At 43.4% G+C, this 22,874-nt stretch overlaps 1 protein-coding gene across 8 annotated transcripts in view; it reads right to left on the bottom strand.

Moving 5' to 3' along the window:
- Positions 1 to 21,976, bottom strand: part of atp8a2 (ATPase phospholipid transporting 8A2) — a 44,204-nt gene extending 22,228 nt beyond the window's left edge. Inside the window, exons 1-24 of one of the 8 annotated variants that reach the window (XM_084033292.1) lie at positions 21,672 to 21,975; positions 19,305 to 19,412; positions 14,096 to 14,273; positions 11,138 to 11,237; positions 10,497 to 10,595; positions 10,329 to 10,374; positions 10,068 to 10,108; positions 8,412 to 8,485; positions 8,031 to 8,100; positions 7,768 to 7,895; positions 7,389 to 7,500; positions 6,954 to 7,122; positions 6,723 to 6,850; positions 6,552 to 6,629; positions 6,331 to 6,419; positions 6,036 to 6,080; positions 5,771 to 5,843; positions 5,461 to 5,649; positions 5,325 to 5,374; positions 5,160 to 5,229; positions 4,988 to 5,072; positions 4,571 to 4,710; positions 3,448 to 3,586; positions 2,701 to 2,765 (exon numbers count right to left, since the gene is read on the bottom strand). In XM_084033292.1, the coding sequence (XP_083889418.1) occupies positions 2,701 to 2,765; positions 3,448 to 3,586; positions 4,571 to 4,710; positions 4,988 to 5,072; positions 5,160 to 5,229; positions 5,325 to 5,374; positions 5,461 to 5,649; positions 5,771 to 5,843; positions 6,036 to 6,080; positions 6,331 to 6,419; positions 6,552 to 6,629; positions 6,723 to 6,850; positions 6,954 to 7,122; positions 7,389 to 7,500; positions 7,768 to 7,895; positions 8,031 to 8,100; positions 8,412 to 8,485; positions 10,068 to 10,108; positions 10,329 to 10,374; positions 10,497 to 10,595; positions 11,138 to 11,237; positions 14,096 to 14,273; positions 19,305 to 19,412; positions 21,672 to 21,714 (2,319 nt within the window). In that variant the 5' untranslated portion in view covers positions 21,715 to 21,975. Of the gene's footprint in view, positions 1 to 2,700; positions 2,766 to 3,447; positions 3,587 to 4,570; positions 4,711 to 4,987; positions 5,073 to 5,159; positions 5,230 to 5,324; positions 5,375 to 5,460; positions 5,650 to 5,770; positions 5,844 to 6,035; positions 6,081 to 6,330; positions 6,420 to 6,551; positions 6,630 to 6,722; positions 6,851 to 6,953; positions 7,123 to 7,388; positions 7,501 to 7,767; positions 7,896 to 8,030; positions 8,101 to 8,411; positions 8,486 to 10,067; positions 10,109 to 10,328; positions 10,375 to 10,496; positions 10,596 to 11,137; positions 11,238 to 14,095; positions 14,274 to 14,943; positions 15,413 to 18,397; positions 18,519 to 19,304; positions 19,413 to 21,671 lie in introns of those variants that run through there. The other 7 variants (XM_084033293.1, XM_084033294.1, XM_084033295.1 and 4 more) reach the window with 7 other exon arrangements.
- Between the last annotated feature and the right edge of the window lie 898 nt (positions 21,977 to 22,874).

The following is a 22,874-nucleotide window of genomic DNA, read 5'->3' as shown; positions in this document are numbered from 1 at the left end:
TTCGGTGTTGACTCAACAGAAGGAGACAAGGCAAAGATCTGTGTCGGCCTGTGTGTGGCATGTGATCCGAAGGTGACAGATGGCGCTTGTCACAGCTTCAGTGGTCGCAAACCGTTTACCCAGGAGGCATTGCTCACAGGGTTTGTTTTGATGAGGAGGAGCACCAAAAGGAGATCGCGTTACCCCTCACTCGTCGCCCTCATATGGCTCGGCTCCTTCTCCCTCCCTCCTTCTTTCTCCATGCAGATCGTCTATCTCGTACATGAAGTACAATAAACACTCCGCTGCTTTATTCACAAACACACTCCTCTGCTTCCATTAACATAAACACATATTTTGTTGCTTGTACATGCCCTTCCTCTAAAACACACACACGCTGATTTTTCTTGCGTAGTCCCTTCCTGTGCATGGAGAGGGTGCTGACAGATGTGGAGGTAGCCGCGTGAAGGAGACTTGGAGCGTAGATTGAGTGAAGGAGGGTGCATCTACCGCACAGATCAGCCTTTACACTGATAATAGCAGACAAAAGAGGTGTGATAAAGAATAAAGAGAGTGAAAAGTTGGGAACATTTTTTTTTTAAACGGGGTGAGAGGTCAACCTCGAAGTGAGATTCTGATAACAGCTTCTGTTTTCGCTCACATGCAGGTTACACTTTCTGAAAGACCCTGAGCCGCCGAAAGTTATTTAAAGCGTGAAATAAGTGTCGTACTGGAGATAGTGTTGCTTTCATCTGCACCGACCACCAATCAGGACCAGAGCTCTCTGAACTTCTCCTGATTGACAGGCATGACTGTGACACCACGTGCAAAACACACACATGCTACATTCATACATGTGAGACTGGCTCTTCTCTTACACCCATATGTTCAAACGTACATCCAGATTTACAAATCAAGTTATTAATATGATGTTTTTGAGGGACAGGATATTGAATACCTGCTCTGACAAATACGTGATAGTCTGTGGGACCTCATTACTGTATTTCGTGTATAAGGGGATGAGGGCATTGAGCTGTCGTTTATTCTGTCACATGTTTGAAGTGGTGCATGTACACCACTTGAAAGTGATTTCATGTGAGATTACAAATTTGTCACATGAAACACTATGACCAATGGTTTAGGTTTCATGTCACATACAGTATGAAAAAAATATGGGTCACTGAACCCATACTCTTTTATTTCTATTCTTGCTTAACATTGATAAGCATTTGAGTGGTATTTATCTGTTTAAAAGTAATGATGCATAAGGTGACTGTAAAATGTGGACTATGTACGAGTATGTAGGGGAAACTACCTTAGAATTAATGTAATCGTACTCATACTTAAGTAATATGAGGGGGACATCAATTTAGCGTAGATTAAAAAAAAAGAAAAGAAAAAAGAATCATTCTGCTGCGAGATCACCCCCGACTCAGGTCTGTCAGCACTTGTGAACTTAATTAAAAAACATTTGCAGGCTTGGAAATCATTCAAATAAATACTCTTTTTTTTTATAATTTCAGATTTTTTTACAGGAATTTCACAGCTGTGGGAAAGCTGGGTAAAACACGGAAGACTGGGCTGCTAACAAAATCTTCCAAACCATATTAAGAATGATCCACTTACGGTGCTAACTCCATTAGCTTCCACCTTCTTGTGCTAATCGTTTAGGTAATTCTCAGGCTAGAGCACTTTATGACCCTGACATTAAATGTTCACCCTATCCAGCTCAGTTTACTCAGCGTCTAAGTACCCTTGCACGCTGTCTGGCTTTTGACCAGCCAGACACCACTTTGATGCAAGTCAAATTAAGTCACACCATTTCCTTTACTAGAAGTTTGCACAATACAGAAAAGCAAAATCATTATAGATATGAAGGTGTGCAATTCCATTTCACATTAAAATCCTTTAACACGGGAGTGTAGAGATCTCGAACGCTGCATTGATCATGCTATAGAATGATGAAACCCCTTAAACAATACCCACAAACAAACACACACAAACACACAGTTCCGACGCTTAAACTTTATAGTGGATTACTCGCCCCAGTCTCACATATAAACAAACTCTATAAAAGTGAACACACTATGATTATGTGTGCGTGCATGTCTTTGAGTACAAGCAGACATGCGTGAGTCAGGAAGTGTGTGAAAAAGAGAGACAGACAGAGAAACACATGACAGTAATCAAGACACTTAGTTTAAGCATTCACGCGTGAAAGCTGAACGCAAAGAACACATAACTGGGATATAAATCTAATTTAGACATCTCAGATCTCACTCTAAATAGCAACAGGAACAAACGTACATGTGACAACATATAGGTTTTTTTTTTGCTGCCTTTTAGCTTGAAATTTGCTAAATAAAGAGACACATAACGTGTGAGAATACGGTGTGACCCTTAGGTACTGTATGTGAATGTTGTGAAAGGAGACAAGAATAAAGAGAGAGGAAAAGAAGTGATAGCACACTACTCGTCTCTTTTCATCCCTTTCTCCAAAGGGACACCAGAGACTTTAATTACTTGCACCTGTGAGCACACAAAGAGCCCCACCCACCAATCTGGCTGCGGACCACACCCGTGTTCCCACAGTTACCTGCTTAAGACCCCATCACATAAAAACCCCTCCCTCCTGCACACAGACAAAGTCCCGATACTGTACAACGTGTACACAGACATGCAGCGAGGCGGTCGGCAATAAGAAGAGGAGGGTCTACTCACATCCAGAGAGTCCTCATTGACGATGATGAGGGACATGCCATGTGTCACCAGACGACAGGAGTAACCTGAGAAACAGATAGAGGAGGGGAGGGAACGGGGGATGGGACAGAGATTAGATGTGCTCAAACCCAAAACACACTCGTGTACAATTGGATTTGCAAAATCCTGCTCCATTCTCTCACACAGCCATCCGACTCCCTCCTCCTCCATCAGCCTCCGGGCCGTCATCATATCTCTATTGTAGTCCGTTATGCATAGTTCAATTACATCATGCTCCAATCAAACACGGCAACACCACTAACACACACAATACAGGTGGAGAGAGTAGTTTGGTGGGTGAGAATTAAAACTTGCACAGCACTGTCTCCTCACGTTAAATGTTTCAACTACATTTGTTTTTTATTTGTAAGTGTTGTTTTTGTGGAAATGTGCCACAAACTTCCTCCACAACTGCCAAGAATTAACTAATAGCACTAATTTGATTGCTGTGCAAATTTAAGTCCCTTCTACCCTGCATACCACTGGCACGCATCACTTAGAGATTGGAGACATGTCTGGCATTTCACAGCACACATAATGCCCACTATTCTCCTGGCCATTATTTAATAAACTCCTGCTGCAGTAACAAGGGGAATTCCACACCATTGCTGGATTTGCCTACGTCGCTGGCACACAATCCAAGTGTCCTTCCTCTGACTTAAACTTGCATGTTGCCATAGTGTTGGTGTTTAAATGCTCTCCTCTCACCTATGTTGATGGCAGTCTCCTGCTTGTCTCCGGTGAGGACCCAGATCTTGATGTCAGCCCTCATCAGAGTGGCGATGGTCTCTGGCACGCCCGCCTGTAAACGGTCCTCTATGGCTGTGGCGCCCAACAGCAATAAGTTCTAACAGAAGAGGGACAGAAATAAGTTGACATGACAAGACAGTGACAACAAAATATGGCACAAAACAAAAGTTAAACATATTTAGTCAACAGATTCAGCCAAACATCCCCTTATGTGAGGGCTCTTTCTCTCCATAACATAATGCATATCTAGTCAGAGGATGAGAACGAAGCCAGCAAGTTCAGTTCTGCTGGTACAGCGGCTCATTTTAGACCTCTGTACAAACTCTGTGTCTTCGTGCCAAAAAGTAACCCATTACCTTTCCCCCTTGCTTTAATTTGTTCAGCATTTAAATGCATGTGTACCCTCATTAGACACACTCAGACGCACACACAAACACTCGCACAGACACACAAGTTAACACTACTGTGTTGTCGACTCTAGTTTTATGGGGCTTTTGGCAGGCTGGTGAAGGTAATTACCCTTGTGGTCTCCCAGTCTGAGCCCCCCTCCTCCTCCTGCTTCCTCTTTTTTTCCCCCTTCTTCTCTTACTTTTCTCACCTTGACTCTCAAATCTAAATCCTTGGTTTTGCCACAGTTAGTTCAACTCTCATCTGATATCTTTGTATTATTTTTTCCACTTATTCCCCATCCAGTGCCATGTTTCTGATCAACAGATACAAGCGTTCCACAATGCCATCCTCCAAGGAGCAGTATCTGACTTTACATTCTGCTAAAAGACACACAAACATGTTCGAAATACTGCAATTTACAGACACAATGAGAATGGAGACAATCTCTATGTGTCAATCAATGTCAACTGGTATCAGCTCCGGCACCTGGGTAGGATAACAGTAATGGATAAGGGATAGGACTCAATGGAGCCACTCTGCCACCTGCTGGCAAACATGAAGTGTGTGCGTTGGAGTGTGAGCATGTATCAGGAAGAACATTATGACATGCTTTGAGTTCCAGACTCACAAAAGATCCCACATAAAAGGTTTCGAAGCACATCTCTAAAGAGAAAGAGATTTGTGAAGTTACCTTTTCCAGCAGTTCATAACACTCCTCCAGTTTCTGAGCGCGGTCTTTGAGCACAGTGCTGACGCGGTTGTATTCCTTTAGCCACTCCTGGTACGCGTCTTCCTCCAGGTCCACATAGGCAAAACACAGAGTCCTCAGTCCTGGATGGATGGAGGGGAGGGGAGGGGAGGGGGGATAAGACAGTCAATCAGTGTAATCACGGGGAATAGATTATGTTTGTAACTGAGAGTGATTGGTTGGAATGCTGAGAAGCAGAGATAATGGAGGAAACTCAGGAAAGATGGTTCTATAGTGGGACCAAGTTATGTCAAGGACCTAAACTCAGATCAGCTAACTTGAGACTGGATCACACCAGCAGCAACTACACACCTGTACAGTTTCATGACTGTAGCACTTATGTTCCTCTTTTGTTCTTACCTTCAGTAGCAAACTGTTCTAGATGAGCAATGGTTAATTCTTTGTACTGGGACGCCTCAGTTAGACGCTCAAAAATGACATTATCCTGCAAAACAACAAAAAGAATTCATTAAAAAAAAATGTTCAAAGACATTTGGAGTGCTGAATTACAGTTATAATGAGATAAACATACGGCTCCTTTGCAGTACAGCCGCAGCTTCCCGTTGGGGGTTCTGACCACCGCAGACATGCGTTTGCGGTTGCTGTGAAAGGAGGCAGAGGGCTTAGTTTCAAAACACACCACAGTCTTATATTACAGTTATTTACTGACTGAGAAGAACATTTATGAGAGTATTACCTAGAAAACTCCAGCACATTCAGTAGCTCATAGCTCATCTCTTTTCCTCTCTGAAATAAACAACTAAATGTCAGCTCCAAAGGTTGCAAAAAAAAAGCAGCTTTTACTGCAGTAAATCACATAAATGCACACTTACAGCTTCGATTATGACTGAATGCGGGGTTCTTGCCGTGAAGACAAAACCAAGCCCTTTGGCCCCTTTGACCAACGCTCCTTCATCTGGCGAGGAGGCCTGGTAAATGATCTGGTCCTCCTCTCTCTCGGGGACCACCGTGTGGCACACTGCCATCATTGTCAGGAACTCACAGATTTGAGGTGATGTAGGCTGAACATATATATATTTATACACACACAGACAGAGTAGACATGTGTCCATTAGTCATTTTTAGGTAGAATAGGTTTGCTTCAAATAAAGAAAATTTGAGAAAAGCTTGTGAGACACCTACATGATTCTCAATGTTTTGGACGAGAGTTGGGTCGTCAAACTCTGTAGAGTTATTGCTGCTGGATGGCAGATTGCTGTGAGACAAGGAAAATATATATATATTGTGTAAAAAGAGTAGAATTGCAAGTTAAATGTTTTTTTTGTTGATTTTTCTGGTCAAACATACAAAGTACATTCACTTCTCAAAACATGCAGAGACTACAACGGAGAAAAGAATATGAGAAAGGGGAAGACGGATGAGAAGGCCAGAGGAGAAGGTCACTAACCTGAAGTCCTCCATTGAACGATCACAGTCAAGATCAGGAAAGTGGCTGCAGTGATGAATGAGGTTGTATTGGAAAAGGAATCAGTTAATGAGTTGGTTAGTTCATGTGATCAAGAGTTCTATCAGTTAATAACAGCTAATTCTTTATTACACGTTAGTCACTGGCATGCATTAGTTTAACTACTGGAGATTTAAAGGTTACTCGGTGCTAAATTCTAGGTTTAGTGGCATTCTGAGCTCATTTTTCGGCAGAGCTAAGAGGAAAGAATTAATTTACAAAAAAAGAGATGACTGACCCATATGTAATTCCTGCAATGGTACACTTCTTGAAGTTCATGACATTACATGTCAGAGTTCCTGTCTTGTCAGAAAAGAGATACTTCACCTGAAAAGAGAAAGACACACAAGGTAATGAAAGCAAACAGCCAGTTTAATAAGCGAGTATTGATTTGAGTGTGTGTGTGTGGTGGTGGAGGGGTGTGTGTGTGTGTGTGTGTTGTGGTGGGGGGGGACTAACCTGGCCCAGTTCCTCGTTAAGATTGGATGTTCGAGCCATGGCCGGCGTGTCGGTCTCTGAATAGTACATCTCCACGTCCTGAAGGAAACAGCAAGCAAAATGATCAAGAATATTCTGACCACTTATAGTATTAATTTAAAACATGCGTAATAAAACACACATGGAGCATACCCAGTTGATAAAGAGGGCCTGTGTGAACTTGACCACCTCCAGGGTGACCAGCAGGCTGATGGGGATCAGGTTGTTGTACAGGATTATGAACGTCAGCAGGTTATATGCAAAGTTTGTGGAGATGTCGCCTGCAGAAACACACAATATTCACTTGTTAACTGATCCTAAAGTTGTGTATTAATCCCAAATGTGAAATGTGGTGTGTGTGTGTGTGTGTGTGTGTGGTCTCACCAGCACGGGAAAGGTACCAGCAGGATTCTTCGGTATGTTCCTTGTTCCAGATGGCGGCGCCCACGGAGCTGATCAGGGCCATGACCAGCAGGATGCCGAACAAGACCAGGATCTGCATGTTGGTCACCCGCTCCACATTAGAGCGCTTCAGTGGTGCCTTGGTGGAGTTCTGGATGGGGGACAAGTCAATGAATACAACACAATGACACTCGCATCAAGACTAGATCAGGGCACAGTTTGGCTGAGTTGCAGAAGTCCACTTGTAGGCTTCAAACCCCTTTTATTAAAACACAATGAATGTTAAATTATTCCTATGAAGTTCACATGGAAGGAAGACTTTAACTATTAATAATAACAAATAAAAGTTGTTTTGAAGCCAGAATTTTTCACGTATTATACAAAAATGTACTGAATTCACAAAGACACTGGGTTTACCTGCATCAGTTTGGAGTCATGGCCAGTGTAGACTATAATTCCCACGACCCACTGTGTGTTTCTCAGCTGAGCGCCGCGCAGCAACACCTGGTCTGGACCCAGAGGAACTGGACTGAGGAGAACAAGGGAAGTAATAAGCAACAATATTACTTTCAAGTCACTTCTCAAGGTTTTTAATACCAATATATAATGATTTAGTTGACTTTTAACTTGACTTTCATACTGAATAAGACTTAAAAATTATTAAAAAAAATATGTATATAGTTTTATCCTGTCCTTGCCAGTCTGGTTAATACAAAGATACTATTTGAATACTTTTTGACTTACAGATAAAACACTGAAAATACAGTTACTATTGTAAATTGTGTGTATGTCTCACTTCTGATTCTCCAGCCTCAGTGTGCCAGTGAAGTCATACAAGTGTCTGTTGGGGCCTTCGCACTCCAAACGACCAGACAGTGCAATCAAATCCTCCAGGGTCTGAAAAGCAGCCGTGAGCGAGAGACCCTGGGGGGAAAAAAAATGATAAGTCAAGTCGAAATACATTAAGAACAAGAACTGCATTAAACATGATGGGATTTTTAGGTGTGGATGCAAATGTGAGGAGGTTTCTTAAAACTCAGACTTGCTCCTGTGTCATACCTGTCTGATCTTCAGGTTGGTTTCTCCGTCCAGGTTGGAGGTCTCGGTGTAACACATGGCCTGTGGCTCGCTGTGGGGAAGAGGCAGTCAATGGCCAATTTGAATATAAAATAATTGATGAATAAAGTATTTTTTAATAATAAAAATGCTTCCTTTACATAGTTTTTGACTGTTGATCAAGCCGGTCCTTTAGGTACCAGCATCATTAAATTGTATATAATAAATGATTAATCATAAGACAAATTGACAGATCATGAGTTGTTATTATACTAAAGAGTAGTATCACATGCAGCAAATTATGAGAACACATATATATGTACAGGCAAATGCATATATGTGCTCACACACAAACATACACACTCATACACACTGAAGTCTGACCTGGAGGACACAATAACCATGTCAGCTGGAAGGTGCTGGCCATTGGTCACTTTCACTATGTCTCCTACTGCCACCTTGTGGCCAGGATACAGCAGTGCAACAGCATCAGAGAGGAAAACAGGTGGGGGGAGAAGGAAACGAGGGATGTTAAAGCAGAGAGGGTAAGGGGTCATAGGAGGGGGAGACAGACAGAGGAAACAAGAGGCAGGTTAATTAGTTACCAACCAAGAGGCAGCCAATACAGAGAGAGGAAGACTTGAGGTAAAGTGACAGTGAGCACAGCATAGTTTTAACTCTTGTGATTAGGCTGCAACAGAGGCAGACCAGAATAAGACACAAGATCGCAAGCATTTAGAAAACAGAGAGGGAAAAATAAGCCATACAATATTAGCCTTACAAAAGTGCAGCTTTTAAAAAACATCAATATTGAAAAACTGGCACTGTGGCACTTTACAACAGAGTTCTCCTCTCAGGGAAAAGCATTTCATGGGAAGTAACCGCCTCTCTTTAACATGAACATTATTGAGTTAGCGGGGCAGCAGGAACAAAATTCCTTCACCTCTTCTGACCCTGAATAACATGGGGGCTACATTCCTGCTCCACACCACATAACGAGTACTCATGTTTGATTTGATATGACCTGCTGGAGCAAGACTGTACACAGCTGGACTCAGTTAATGAGTACATTCAAGAAGAATGTACCACAACTCAAGAAAATACTATATAATGCATTTTTTGGTACAAGAATATACACATAGAAAGAGTACGCACATACAGATATTGACCAAAACGACTGCGTGACTACAGTGTAGCAACAAGAAGTGTAACACGTGAAATCCTACCAACCAAATCATAGTTTTATTTCCTTATTTACTTCCTGTTTTTTATATTTTAGAAGAAATAATAACAACTTTATCAATATTAAAGAATAGTCCTACGTTTATAAGGCCTATACCATTTTTCTATTCATGTTCTTGACTGCAGTACTTGGTTTTATTGTGTATTCTTTTAACTATTGTGTGTACTGAACCCCAAGGCAAATTTCTTGTATGTGAAAAAGTTCTTTGGAAGAAACGCCTTTCACTATCAGAGCACTAGATACAGTTTGGATTTATGAACTATAACTGCTATTTGCAGCTTGTTTATGGTTTAATGTCCCTTCACTTCCCCGTCGTTCCCATTCTATGTGCATCGCTGCATTGTGCGATAATGAGATTAAGACATAAAGATCTATTTACGGCCACAAAGGCTGCAACCATGTCTCTCTTTCCATCGATCTCCGCTGTGCGTCTTTGAGCAACTGGAATAGCACCATATAAAACCGATGTATTGTTATTATTATTAATAATAAACTAGACACACACACACACATACACACACCACTGTTCATCATTCTGAGACAACAGCTTAGGGGAAATAACATTGTACATCCACCAATAATGTTTTTTTTTCTATACAAAGAGGGGAATAAATGAGCAAGAAAAAAAAATATTATTATTATCTTATTCTGGGACACCCTTACTTCTGACAGTATTATTCAGTCGTTCATGCCAATAAAGTATATTAAACTGAATTGTAAAACTGAGCGAGGTGGAGAGAAAGGCAAAGCACAGAAGTGATGAGCCACAAAGAGGAAGTCTGTGATGATAGCGATACCTGTTTCCAGATGATCGTCTGCCAGGCTCCGTTCCGCAGCACTGAGAGACAAGGACAACACGGCCATCAGTCAGCCTATAGAGCAGCACTCATACAGTATTCATAGCCACTAAACTTTTTGTCTGGGGCCTGCACTATAGTGAGTGACAGACAACAGCCATTCACCCAGCCGTGAAAGGAAAACAAAACCCACACAAATAGACACACTCATGGAAAAGCGCACACACAGTCGATGGATATTAACAGGCACGCAGACGATACCTGTTGTCTTCTTCTTGTTAACGGTATTGTCTGCTTTGTGTCTTTTCTGTAAAAAGAAAAAAAGGCACAGATAAAGATGCGTTAGCCTTTAAGATAACCACATGATGTCGCCCTCTCTTAAAAAGTAGTAACGTCTGCCCAAAGAGCAGGTGGTGCTGTGGTACTCACATAGTCCTCTATGATCTCTTTGATTCCGGCCACAGTGAGGATGAAGATGAGTGGGACCAGGGTGGTGTAGCGACCGGTCGGTGATACATCAGGGATTTGCTGATGGGAGTCAAGAGAGGTGTGGAGGCAATTTAGAAGAAGCAGCACTCAAAATCACTGCGGGCAGCGAGCGCTGAGTAGCTTAAAGCACTACCACAGTGTTGTCCCAGAAAAGCATGAGACAAGGAAGTGGAGTACTATGTGTGTACAATTAGTATAATGAAGTTTCATGTGAGCGCAATGGAAGGCAGCGCAACTTTTCTTGATGCTCCTAGTAGGGGTTCATATTGCAAATTAGTTCATTAGTAATATGTATTGATATATTTTTTCTGACACAAGCCTGTAATGTGACCTATTTGTGAAATATTCAAGAAATGCACCAAATCTTTACTTCTGCTCTCTAGAAAACAACTTAATAATCCATAACTCAGTATTTCAAAAAATAGCTTGGCCTGTGAGAATCCTGGAATGTGTTAAAACAGACTTTTCATGGCTCATCTAAGGCCTGTGTGGGCCACAGAATCTAAATGGAACCAAACAGCACAGCGAGCCAACCGCACCGATCACTCTGGTTACCGTTTTGTGCGTGGGGGGGGGCTTACCTGCATGAGTGCGATGAACAGGAAGAAGGCGTTGGCGGCCCGCCTGATCTGCTCATATAGGAACCGTGGCAGGAAGGTGAGCACCCCATACTTGGTGGTACTGCAGGAGGAGACGAGGAGAAAGGAGACTTTACACCTTGTTTACATTCAGACAGATGGAGGCAGAGAGCCATACTGCACTAACAAAAATAGGACTTTTTTTGTAACACCGATAAATGGACCAATTCTTTAAAATCCAGCAGTCTAAATTTAGACCCAGCACCCAGTTAAATAGGTACAAGAAACCGTGGCGACCTCAACTTGTCTGTCACTCAACTGTATTGATCAGACAACTGTATTGATCAGTCTTGTTATAGCCAAGAGCTTCCGTAAGAGCTTTTAGAGAAAGTTAAAAATAAAAAAAGTCAACCTTCAAGTCAAGGCCTGCCTTGTTTTTATTTTTATTTTTCATTGTCTCCGGAGTGAAAACTCAGCGTTTCTACAATGGCATGTTTTTAATGGATAGTGTGTGCGTGAGTGCATCAAGTGCATGCACTGAATGGTGAAAACACACCCCTCCATCAGAGTTCAGAATCTCCTAGGAGATGAACCCGTTACCGCTTTTTCCGTCTGCCTCGCTCACACACACACAAAACTACAAAGAACAGGACATTACACACAAAACAGAGTAGCAACAGCTGCTAGTCTGTCACACACACACACACACACACACACACACATGAATGCACATACACACAAACACACACACAGTCCTGACCCCTGATGCTATGGATACCTCAGTGGCAGTGATACTACACCTATGATCCAGGAGATAAAGCTGCCTTAATTTAATCAAACCCAAATGATATCGAACCCCACACACACACACACACACACACACACACAAGCAGACACTCTCTCTCTCACACACACACACACACACACACACACAAGCAGACACTCTCTCTCTCACACACACACACACACACACACACACACACACACACGCAGACATAGACACACACTCACTCACTCACACACACACACACACACACACACACACACACACACACACACACACACACACACACACACACACACACACACACACACACACACACACACACACACACACACACACACACACACACACACACACACGGGCAAAAAAGAGGAACAAATGCTGGTGGTGTTAACAGCTGTTAGCTGCAGGGCTGATGCTCTCCTGCTGCTGTGTCATGTTTTTTTTAAAGTGTCACTGTTCTTCATATATTATAAGTAAAAGAAAACACTGGGCTGAAGTCAAAGAGGAGTTTTTTTTACAATGTAATGTAAAAAAAAATCCTTGACTATTGAAGTTTCAATAGAATGGCTCATGAGTGATTCAGTTAAACATGATTTACTTTCCATTATTATTCGATATCTTCTCCTAAGAATAAAAGAGCAGGCTACTTTGCTGCATTTGTGCACTGGGAGCAGAACGAATGCTTAGTTTGTATAAACACAACTGCATACGATGAAATATGGATGTGGAGGACCTGGGGAATAGAGAGTAGGTAAGTGGAGTGTACAGATAAGAGCTACAATGCTTTAATCTAAGAAAAATCAATAAGGCTATTGAACCTTTCAAACAAACTAAAGAGTTACAGGAACACAGAGACATCAGAGGGCACCCCTATGGAGCCAAAGTGCTCTTGACTCTCCAGTCAGCATGCAGCGAGGGGCAGGACAATGCATGTGATCCAATCAGATGAGCCGGGGAGCAATTACGCTAATCTTATTCGTGGAACTGAAACAGGCGTTTTTTAAAAAGTTAAATTAAATCTCCTGACAGTAATGGCAGACCACCGAATGTCAGCTGCATGAAGACAACCCACGCAACATAGCCTAATGCTCCTCATGGCGCCAGGCATAGTTAGGACATACAGATAGGAATAATAAAAGATAAAGACATGTTACTATAATTAAATTGCTGCCTGTCTTATACAAACCCTAAGGTTGCCCGACTGCGACTTAATATCCCCAACCACAACCGAACACCATGAAATATGCAGCTGACAGCTGGGATGATGTTTATTAAAGAGACTCCACTCGAGCATGCAACGTTTGGTCCTGTTCATAACCCCAAACTATGACAAATAAGTCACTCAGATCCCTGTTGAACCCACGGGTGCAAGTGTGACCCAAGATTTGTGGTCCACTTCAAAGCACAGAATGCCGTGACTACAAAAACCAAGGTCTCGGACAAAGCCGAGGCAATTTCCGAAAGCTATGCAAACACACGTGTGATTACTTTACTTTCATTGGCAGCCTTAAATATTCATTAGGGAAATATTGATTGAGCAACATGGTCGCGGAAGTTGTTAAGCCAAGCACTTTTCCCAAAGAGATTCAGGTCAGCCTCAACCGTCGGGACCGCTGCAGAATTGCATTTTAATAAGTAAGTTATTAAATAGCCTCAACATGAATGTTTCACCTGTAAAACTGAAGTAATTGTAAAAACCGTCGTGACTAAGGGCAAAACTGAAAGAAAGGGAAACGTTTAAGAAAGAGGGAAACCAAATTCCCAATGGTCCAAAGTCTACTTGTCACACATGGCATGCCGGGAAGAAAAACATACAAACAGGCTGTCCTTCAACCCGGCAACACGGGCGTAAAGCAACTCTTAGTAAATACCCAGAATGCTGGAGAATCATGACAAGCTGACCCTGCTCTCTGACCTCGGGCAGTTAATATATTCAAGATGAGCTTATCACCCTCTGAATAAACATAACGTATCAGATAAGATGAGAGTTCATAACTCTGGAGATGTGTATACTTTGCACCGGTTCAAACTTCTGGAAAAGCCAAACAATAAAATAGTTTTGATTTAGCCGATTATCTCTGAGCTGTTTCATCTGTAAAACCATAAAAAGCTGTGCATGCAACTTGCATCATAGCAAAGCCTGCAAGTCGGTGAAAGGCCAGAGCGGCACCTACCTGACGTGGTTGTCGCAGAACTTGGTGGTCTGTGGCCGGTTGAGCAGCACCGTCCGCGCGGTGCCGTCTACGGGATCCGCCTGGGAAGTGGTCCCGGACATCTCATCATCTGCCTTGCGGTAACCGCCGGACGAGCAAGCAGGTCCTGCACCGTTGGAGTGATGGGAGAGAGGCGAGGCTGAGTGAGTGCGAGGCAGTGAGACAGGGAAAGAGAGAGAGAGAGAGAGAGAGAGAGAGAGAGAGGAGCAGGAGAGAGAGAGAAGGAAAGAGAGAGAGAGACGGGAGACGTGGTTTACGGTTCAAAAGCGAAGGCGACCAATTAGTACTAGAGGCTACTGTATGCTGATGCACGCTGAAGCACCCCCTTGTCTTTCAGTATTATTATGCAGGTACCGCCAATTGCACGCGCGCTCGCTCGTTTTGCGACGCCCACGGGACCCCCCGCTTATAATGGATGTGCTGAGGGATGCACAATGGCGAACAAACACACCGAGTTTGTCTGTTTTATCAGCATCGGTGACACAGAGGAGACCGGGCGCACGTCGCGGCTGTCATTAAGCTACAAGAGGTACAAATTGGTTTAAAAAAAAAAAAAGTGACAGACATGGATGCAACACGCTTCTCCTGCAGACTCCGCCTGGCTTTGTCATCTCCAACCATTTTAACGCGTCGTGTTCTCCGCGTATTCACCCCCCACCCACCCCGAGCGAGCTCCGGGAGCGGGACATTTTTCATCCTCGAGTGCGCCTATAATGACGGGACTATAGTTCTGCAGGAGGGGGGAAAGTGGAGGCAATGCAAACAGGTCCGGACGGCACAGTTTACTCAGCTGAACAACAACGGCGGACCTGGGCGAGGACAGATGCAGCAACACGCCCGCGCCTCCGCTCCCGTCGCTCGGCGTCGCTGAAGAAGAAACTCCCGCCCCCGGTGAAAGATACTGGACCGCCGAGCTCCACGGCCGTGTCATCTGGTCACCTGCCGAACTCGAGGACTCTTTGTCGGGCGCGATTCGAACGCTATCCCTCCCTCCGATTTGATGCCGAGCGGCTCATAAGTGCAGACAAAAAGAGGAAGCCATATGGAGCTCCTTCGGTACTGCGGAGGGGCAACGCCGGGCTCCACTTTTAAAGGGCCAGAAGCCCGATATCGCCTTGAGGTCTTGTGGTCAGCCGGATGGGTCAAATGACATCCCCGAGGCAGGAAACCATCCATCAGGAGATCACTTCACATCGCTTTGCCTCACCGCAGGTTTCTGCTCTTCATATCTTTCTCATTAGTTTGCATAGACAGCAGATAGTTTATGTGTCATCTCCAGTAATGAGATAAAATAATATAATCTCGAGTGAATTTATGTGTAGAGAGCCCTAATTATTCTGATAAAACTATTCCCACAAACCCAAGTGTGCCTGTGGGGTTTAATTTTGAATACACTTTGACATGCATTATGGGATTACTGTAATTCTTATTTGTGGTGAGTTCGGTTTCTATCATTTCTTGGGATGTGCGCCTGTCCCTGAGAGAGGCTGTAAGTTAAAACAACAGGCTGATTGCATAAATAAATTAAGGAACGAATAAAAGCCGCCAGGGTTCAGCATATTGAATTTCCACAGTCCTGAAACTCTATTTCTGCAGCACTACAATCCCACAATAGACGGGTCATTCTCTCTGCTACAGTCGATAGCCAAAATATTATTATATCCCACTCAAGCTTGTTGTTCCACAACAGAGGGGGAATTGTAAATCGACCGAGACAGAAGCCAGTCAAAATGGCTTATTATCACTAATGACACCACAGACGTCAAGTTGTGCATGTTTACCGGAAATGGATACAATAATTACATCTTTTTGAATGCAGCTGGGAAATATTTAATGGGGATACATTTTTTCTTTTAATTGTAATACTCTTAATTGGCATTGCAGAGAGATTTTAAGAACATAAAGACCATTAAAACTCCATTAATATAGTTTACCACACTGGCCCACAGAGTGTCTGCACAAGGCAGAGAGCAAGGGTCAAAGTCTGTCCAACCAAAATGATAATAAGCAGCCTATCCCTCATCTCTATATCTCTATAGGCCATTACCTCTGGACCTAACAGCTATAAGTCACAATTACAGCTCTGCGCTCCACACTATGACACTGGGGTCAAGCAAGATAGCGAGCGATTGTAAGGAAATGATTAAGGGATGATACAAGGTCAAAGGGAGCGAAGGGTGATATCACTGTTACCTGTAATGTAATTTCCCCTCTTCTCTGTCACAAAGCAATTCTGTCTCCCTTAAGAACTGTCAACTTTTTCTATACCTTCTTGCTTAGCTATTAAATGCGCTCCTTAATGCAGACCTGTATTTACTGTACACATCCCCCCCTTCACCTCCACCTTTAAACCCCTCTTGACTCTACAAGCAGATCAATAATGTCTTTCTCAGCAGCCCACTTCAGCTCTGATTCATTTCTGCGGAGATCAATGCCTCAGATGCTCATCTCCGATGGGGAAGAGGCGTATTCACCTCCGTAACTCATTACTGATGCGCCGCTGATGAGTCAGCAGCAGAGCACAGCCAGGTCAATTACACATGGAGTGGCCGGACAGGTACCATGGGTCTGATAACCTGCGACCAGAACAGGTAAGACTAGACTGATCCGCCCTCAACAAAACCCTGATCTCATACCTTGCGAGCAAGACACCACCGGCTACCCATTTGGTTAGTGAGGCTTAAACAAGACCACAAGTTTACTCTTTCTGAAAAACAACCCTATGCATTAATCAGCCAACCATCCATCCATTATTTAGAGAAGCTTAATAATCTCTCTGCCGGGAATACATGCATCATTGGACGCCTGCGAAACCAAAACACATTTTACACGGTGAGCAGATAAAGTCACCTGTTCCAGTAAGCAGAACCATGCAGTCTGACAATGCATACATTTCAGTCCATCATGCATATCCTTTGATGGTGTCACTTATCACAAGCGTCATAATATCTTAATATAGACTAATAACTTTGTGTTTTGGGCTTAGCCCCAGCTGCCCTGGCCCCTGGCCAAAGTTTCACTGTTAATAAGCAGGCTAGACGACTGAATTATGGATGGAGACATCTGCATAATTTATCTCCGTTTTCCAGTATGGTACAGCATATTTCACCAGACTGAGGTGCCGAGGGCCAGTTCTCACTCAAAAAAATGGCTCGCGTGTTAGTCACTATCACGGTGTCAGCGCAACTGCCACAATTGTGTGTTAAATGGCACCAATACAGCTTTTGGAGATGCTTACCGGTACGCGTTAATCCAATCTAATAGAGATGCACTTAACATGTTCCAAACACCCAGGCCAGAGCTGATGAGCCAGAAAGGAAAAAGCTACTAATCATAACAGCAGTCATGGTAGAATAGCTACAATTATCCCCAGCTGTCAAAGCACTCCAACCCCCACAAGCCACACTGAGGACAAATACTCCGGCTGTTTCTACATTTCTACTGTCAGAGAAACTTTCAAAATATGAATTCAGAATCGGCAGGCAACGGGACAAGAATTTGGTATTGGAAGCATTGTGGATTCCTTTTGTAGCCCGAGTAGTATTGACCAAGGTCTGAAGATACTCATCCAGTCATCCAGATCATGATAATCTTTGGAGGCTTTATCGAAAGCAACTGGACTTTGAGAGGCGAAATGTCTTCAAAAACCTAAAGCAAGTCCAGTTGCTTTAGGTTTTTGAAGACATTTCGCCTCTCATCCAAGAGGCTTCTTCTATTCTAACGAACTAGTGGGGTAGTTTCGTTATTTAACTTCTCTTATTGTAAATAATGTGAGGGGAAGTTTCACTTGAGGGCTGGGTCCGTCACGGAGTCATGCCTCTCACACCCTGCAACCTAAAATGAACCAATACAGTCGTAGATGTCATCTCTCAACTCCAACTCCATTTTCACGTCTCAAGTTGCTAAATGAATTGTCAACAATAATCAGTGCATGGAAGAGGAAATATTGGCCGGCTATCTGCCAGTTATCAGCTGCCCACACAGAACTCCAGAAATATTGTCCATTGCCCCCAGAGATTAAATTGTCGTCACAACGATTGCTAAGCGTTCTGAGATTCTTCAGTAACAGCAAGGTCTCTGGTTTTAATCCTCCTAACAGTCACATGCCCTGTCAAAGTGTTCTTGAGTTTAACACTCAACCATAACCACATCACTTATTTCAAAACTTCAATTCAATTTACCATTTAACATAAAATGTATTTCCCCCACACGCTTCTGTCCAGCCCACAATCCTGCTGTGTTGTTAAAAAAAAAAGTAATTACCAACAGAGCATCGTCTGCCTGGGTGAGCCCTACGTCCCATGGCTGTCCTGGTCTCCTAGGTGACCCACAGGCCCTCTCCGCAGGTCCCGGTTGACCTAGCCTCAAGCATTCCCAATGGCTCCATTCGCCACCGTAACAGAGTAGGAGGTAAGGCAAGAAAGCCTCTTACGAGCCAAGTGAACGAGCATGATAATACCCTCTGTGTCTGCTCTGCATCTTTACCTTCTGCTAATCCATAACCTGATAATCCTCCCGGTGAGACGGCAGCACGCACACTAATACACATTACACCAATGTATGCATATGCACATGTACACACACACACAGGTTTATGGGGCTCATCCTCTTTCTCACTCACTCTCACACACACACACACACCCTCACACACATAAATTAACATACATGTATTAATGCCAGAAAGCATGCAAGGCCCCCGACATGCAGCAAGGGCCCTCCTCTAAATCCAGCTTCGTCACTTATGTGTCATACACACGTGCAGCAGTGTGCATGTCCATGCTCTATGTCCACACATGCATGTGTTGTGTTCTACAGCATGCTCATGTGTTTGTATGGTAAGTTGTGCTCGGGGACACCAATGCATATCGATCTTTCTTCATCAATATTGACTGACAACTATCTACAAGCACATGCAGTGAAAGGGTTAATTCCTGTTCAGCATTTATCACTCCGGGCCCAGAGGAGCTACATTATTATTCAGGGTCCAAAGCAGAAATATCCTGTCTTAACCTTTTCAGACAAGAACCAGAGGCACTCTAGTAAGTAACCAGACATTGTAGCTCTTGAGGGCCAGGGGTTGGGAGACACCTGCTCCGAGCCGTTTACGCATGGCCACATGCACCTTGTGACACAAACGGGGCGTCATCCAGTCCAATTAGAGCAAACTCACTTTTGTCAAACCTGTCTGTGAGGCGGGCGCGCATGGTAGCGCCGACGCCCTCGCCTGGGTCCTGCAGGTCAGAAGCCTCCTGCCTAATGGTGGTCAACACTAACTGCTCTGTGGGCGCCAGAGAGGCCGCGGCAGGAGAAAACAACACACACAGGACAACAAGTCAATATAAAAAATACCACACATAGCACATCTATGTGTCAACGACTGTACTGTGAATGTGTTTCCATGTGTCAGTCGTGGAAACCCATTCATGCCTAGATGTAGGCCTCAAGTTGCACACGGAAATGGACCAAAGCCTTGTAGCTTGTGCAGGAGTGCCCCCCTGTGTCCAACTTATGTAAATACATAATAGTGCAATTTATTAGGCCTCACTCTATCTCCCGAATGGAATCTTCAGTAGCTCGGCCGCCATGACAAACCAGCCATTATCTCTTCAGAACAGATGTATTGTTGACAGTTGGCTGAGCTGCGCGCCTCGCATAAAATGGACACATCAACGACGGGACAAGATATCTCCTAACAGTTAAATACAAATCCTGTGTGCTGTTGAAAACCATCTGTAAAAACTGGGAAACATCTTCATTACAGTTTGTTTGGCTTCATTTTGTGACATAATGTTTTTTCCCTTGCTGTATAATGTGCTTTCTCAACCAATGTGATGCAAAGTGCTTCATGAGCTTGTGAGTACTCATGTGGAAAATGTACTATTAGCAACATGACAAAATACTCAAAATGTTGGTGGGAATTTGTATCGCCCGCTATTCATGGTCTTCCTAAATACAAATGAATAAAAGTGTTACTCTGTGTGTAAATGTGCGACAGATTGGTAGCAGCAGACGTCATCGCCAGGGATATGGCGGCTCACTAATTGGAGCAAAGAATCAAGAGGTCAGCCTCCAGGAGATTACAGTAGAGGGAACGATGTGAATCCAGGAGGGAGCACATGTACATCCCGACTTACATCCCCCCCCCCCCCCCCCCCCCCCACAAACATGCTTTAAATCCAACACTCTGGTACAACTTTTAGACAACAGTAACCAAAATAAGTCTCCACTAAGCTCTGCCACAAACAAACAACAACAACAGCTGTGTTTTTCTCACCATTCTGTCAAAAAATGTTTTTTGAAACTAAATGAATTTAACCTTTGACCTTTCTTCTGGTCAAAAATGTGCTGCCGATCAAAAGATCCAGTGGTGTGTTCTTTTAATAACAAAAAACCTGGAAAACTGAAGACAATGTGTCCCAGTTGGCACTCATCTCTGCTCACAATTTGCCCTGCTTTCTATTTCTGGAAGCTGCATGAGGCACGCAGCCACACACACACACCAACACACAACAGCAAAGCAGCCAGACAATATGCCAGTCACCATTAAAAGCCACTGGATGAGCCAAACACATGCTCCTCTCTTCTAGGACAATCCAATCTGATGTCCGTTTGCCATGTGTGAAATCATCCGTTAATTTGCGGTTTAAACATCCCCATCCTCTCTCCAACTCCTACAGAGAAAATTAGGCATTCCTCTCCCCCACAAAAAGAAGAATAATATAGCCCTGTACATGTTTGCCATGGTGGATTTATTTAAATTGACAGCTTGGGTTACAGCATCTAGGAGATACAGGCTCCTCTGTGCATGTGTGTAGAAGATGCAGTGATGTAAATACAGACTAGACGTTCAGGTGAGATCCATTTCCGGACGGGCTCAGAATAAAGAACGCGCTTTAGACGGTCACGTGGGTGTTAAGTCGGCGAGGTAATAGGCTGTTCGTGGACTGATCTATATGGGCTTGACCAAAAAAACTTACACTCCTTCTAATGTTTATCATTTAGGCGAGGAGGTCGAGAGACAATAGGTATTCTATTATTATTATTATAATTACATAATAGGCTACCATCATCATGCCATGGGACATACAGTACATTCCATTAAAAGTTTTAAGGTCACACAGCAGACTCATTCATCATCACATTCATCCTCAATAAATATGGTGTCATCTTTTCGTGACGTAAAGGCACAGTCACTTAATACCAGTGAATATAAAGGGCAGATGGTGCTCCCCGATGTGGGCACCTGCGGTCTGCTTGCCCTTGCATCCCCAAGCGATGCCAAAAAATGAGCGAGACTGAAAGATAAATACCGATAGGCTACAGCAAGTCCCCCCCCCACCCCCCACCATACACATGCCGCAGTCCCGGGGTACCCGTTATTATGCCAAGCACATATCAAATACGCACGATAATATACAGGCCGCTACATCCTCTATCATTGCAGGCACGTTATTGACACTGACATAAAACCCGATTTTACGATGATACGTCACGAATCCGGTAACGATTAAACGAGGTTGTTTGTTTTTAGGCTTACCACCCTCGCTGTGTATCTTCTTCGGTCTCCGGTTGAAATACATCTTGCTGGTGGTGAACGAGCGTCGGTGGTGAGGCTGGGACGAGGAGGCCGGAGCGATGGCATGCTCATGGCTCACCGACAGAGCAGGGGAACGGTGCTCCGGGCCCAGGCTGCGGCCACCGCTGCTGCTGCTGCCGCTCGGGGATCATTATTTCTCGGCTGCACCGCGGAGGTAACGTCGTAGAGGGCAGCTACGGCAAGCGTCCAGTAGGACAACAGAGAGAACGTGCCACTTCCGGTTACTGCTTTCAAAATAAAGTGAATGAAGACTCAAAGGGAATGCGACCCCTTCTTCAATGTAATGGGTTAAAATGTGTTAGTTTACCTGTCAAGATCCATTTAGTAGTTAAATCATGCAACTATGCAATTGTTGACGGAATAATGGTTAGCCACATTAGCCACTACTTAATGGAAACAAAAATACTTCTTTGAACATTTACTATTTCAACACAACATTTACCATCCCAGAAAAGATGAGCTGGATAAAACTGGCAGGTAAAGTTAAAAATCAATTCACATTCAAATCAATCAAATTTGAATTTTACTGAGGGATAGAGAAATACACAGTGTTGTGTCTTTTTGGTTTACACAAATTGGCACTTTGTTCTCAAATATCCCACATTACACATCTTTTGGTGATATAATTAAATTTAGTTTTTGTATTTTCTTTTCAAAAGAGGCATTTATAGGTGGCTTTTCAAAAGGGCACATGTAAAGAAGTACCACCTTATGATCATCACATATCTCTGTATTTGTAGAATAGTCATTGCTATACAACCTTCATATTAATGTAATACTATATTTACCTCTTCTGGTGTGTATTTTAACACACTACTGTTTTGCTCTTTGTCATATTAAACTAGAGCTGAAATAGTTGACTGCTGAAAAATGTAAGCCTTTATTTTGAAAGACGTTCTATCAAACTTCCGCCCCTGTCCTGCATGCGTCGTTCACTTGAGCCACGGGAGCGCGCATCTAGGCGCAAATCATTCTACAAGTAACTGATATATATTTCTAACCGTTATTTAGTCAATTTATTTTAAAAAGTAGAAAAAACGGTTTCTATGAAATAATTCCACTTTGGAGGAGACTGAAATAACTTATAGCTTAAACAGAAAAATACGTTAATTTTAGACCGGCTACAGTTAATCATTTAAAGCG

This window comes from Eutrigla gurnardus (genome assembly GCF_963514095.1).
Source record: "Eutrigla gurnardus genome assembly, chromosome: 18".
NCBI lineage: Eukaryota > Metazoa > Chordata > Actinopteri > Perciformes > Triglidae > Eutrigla > Eutrigla gurnardus.
This window is presented reverse-complemented; position numbering and strand designations above follow the sequence as displayed.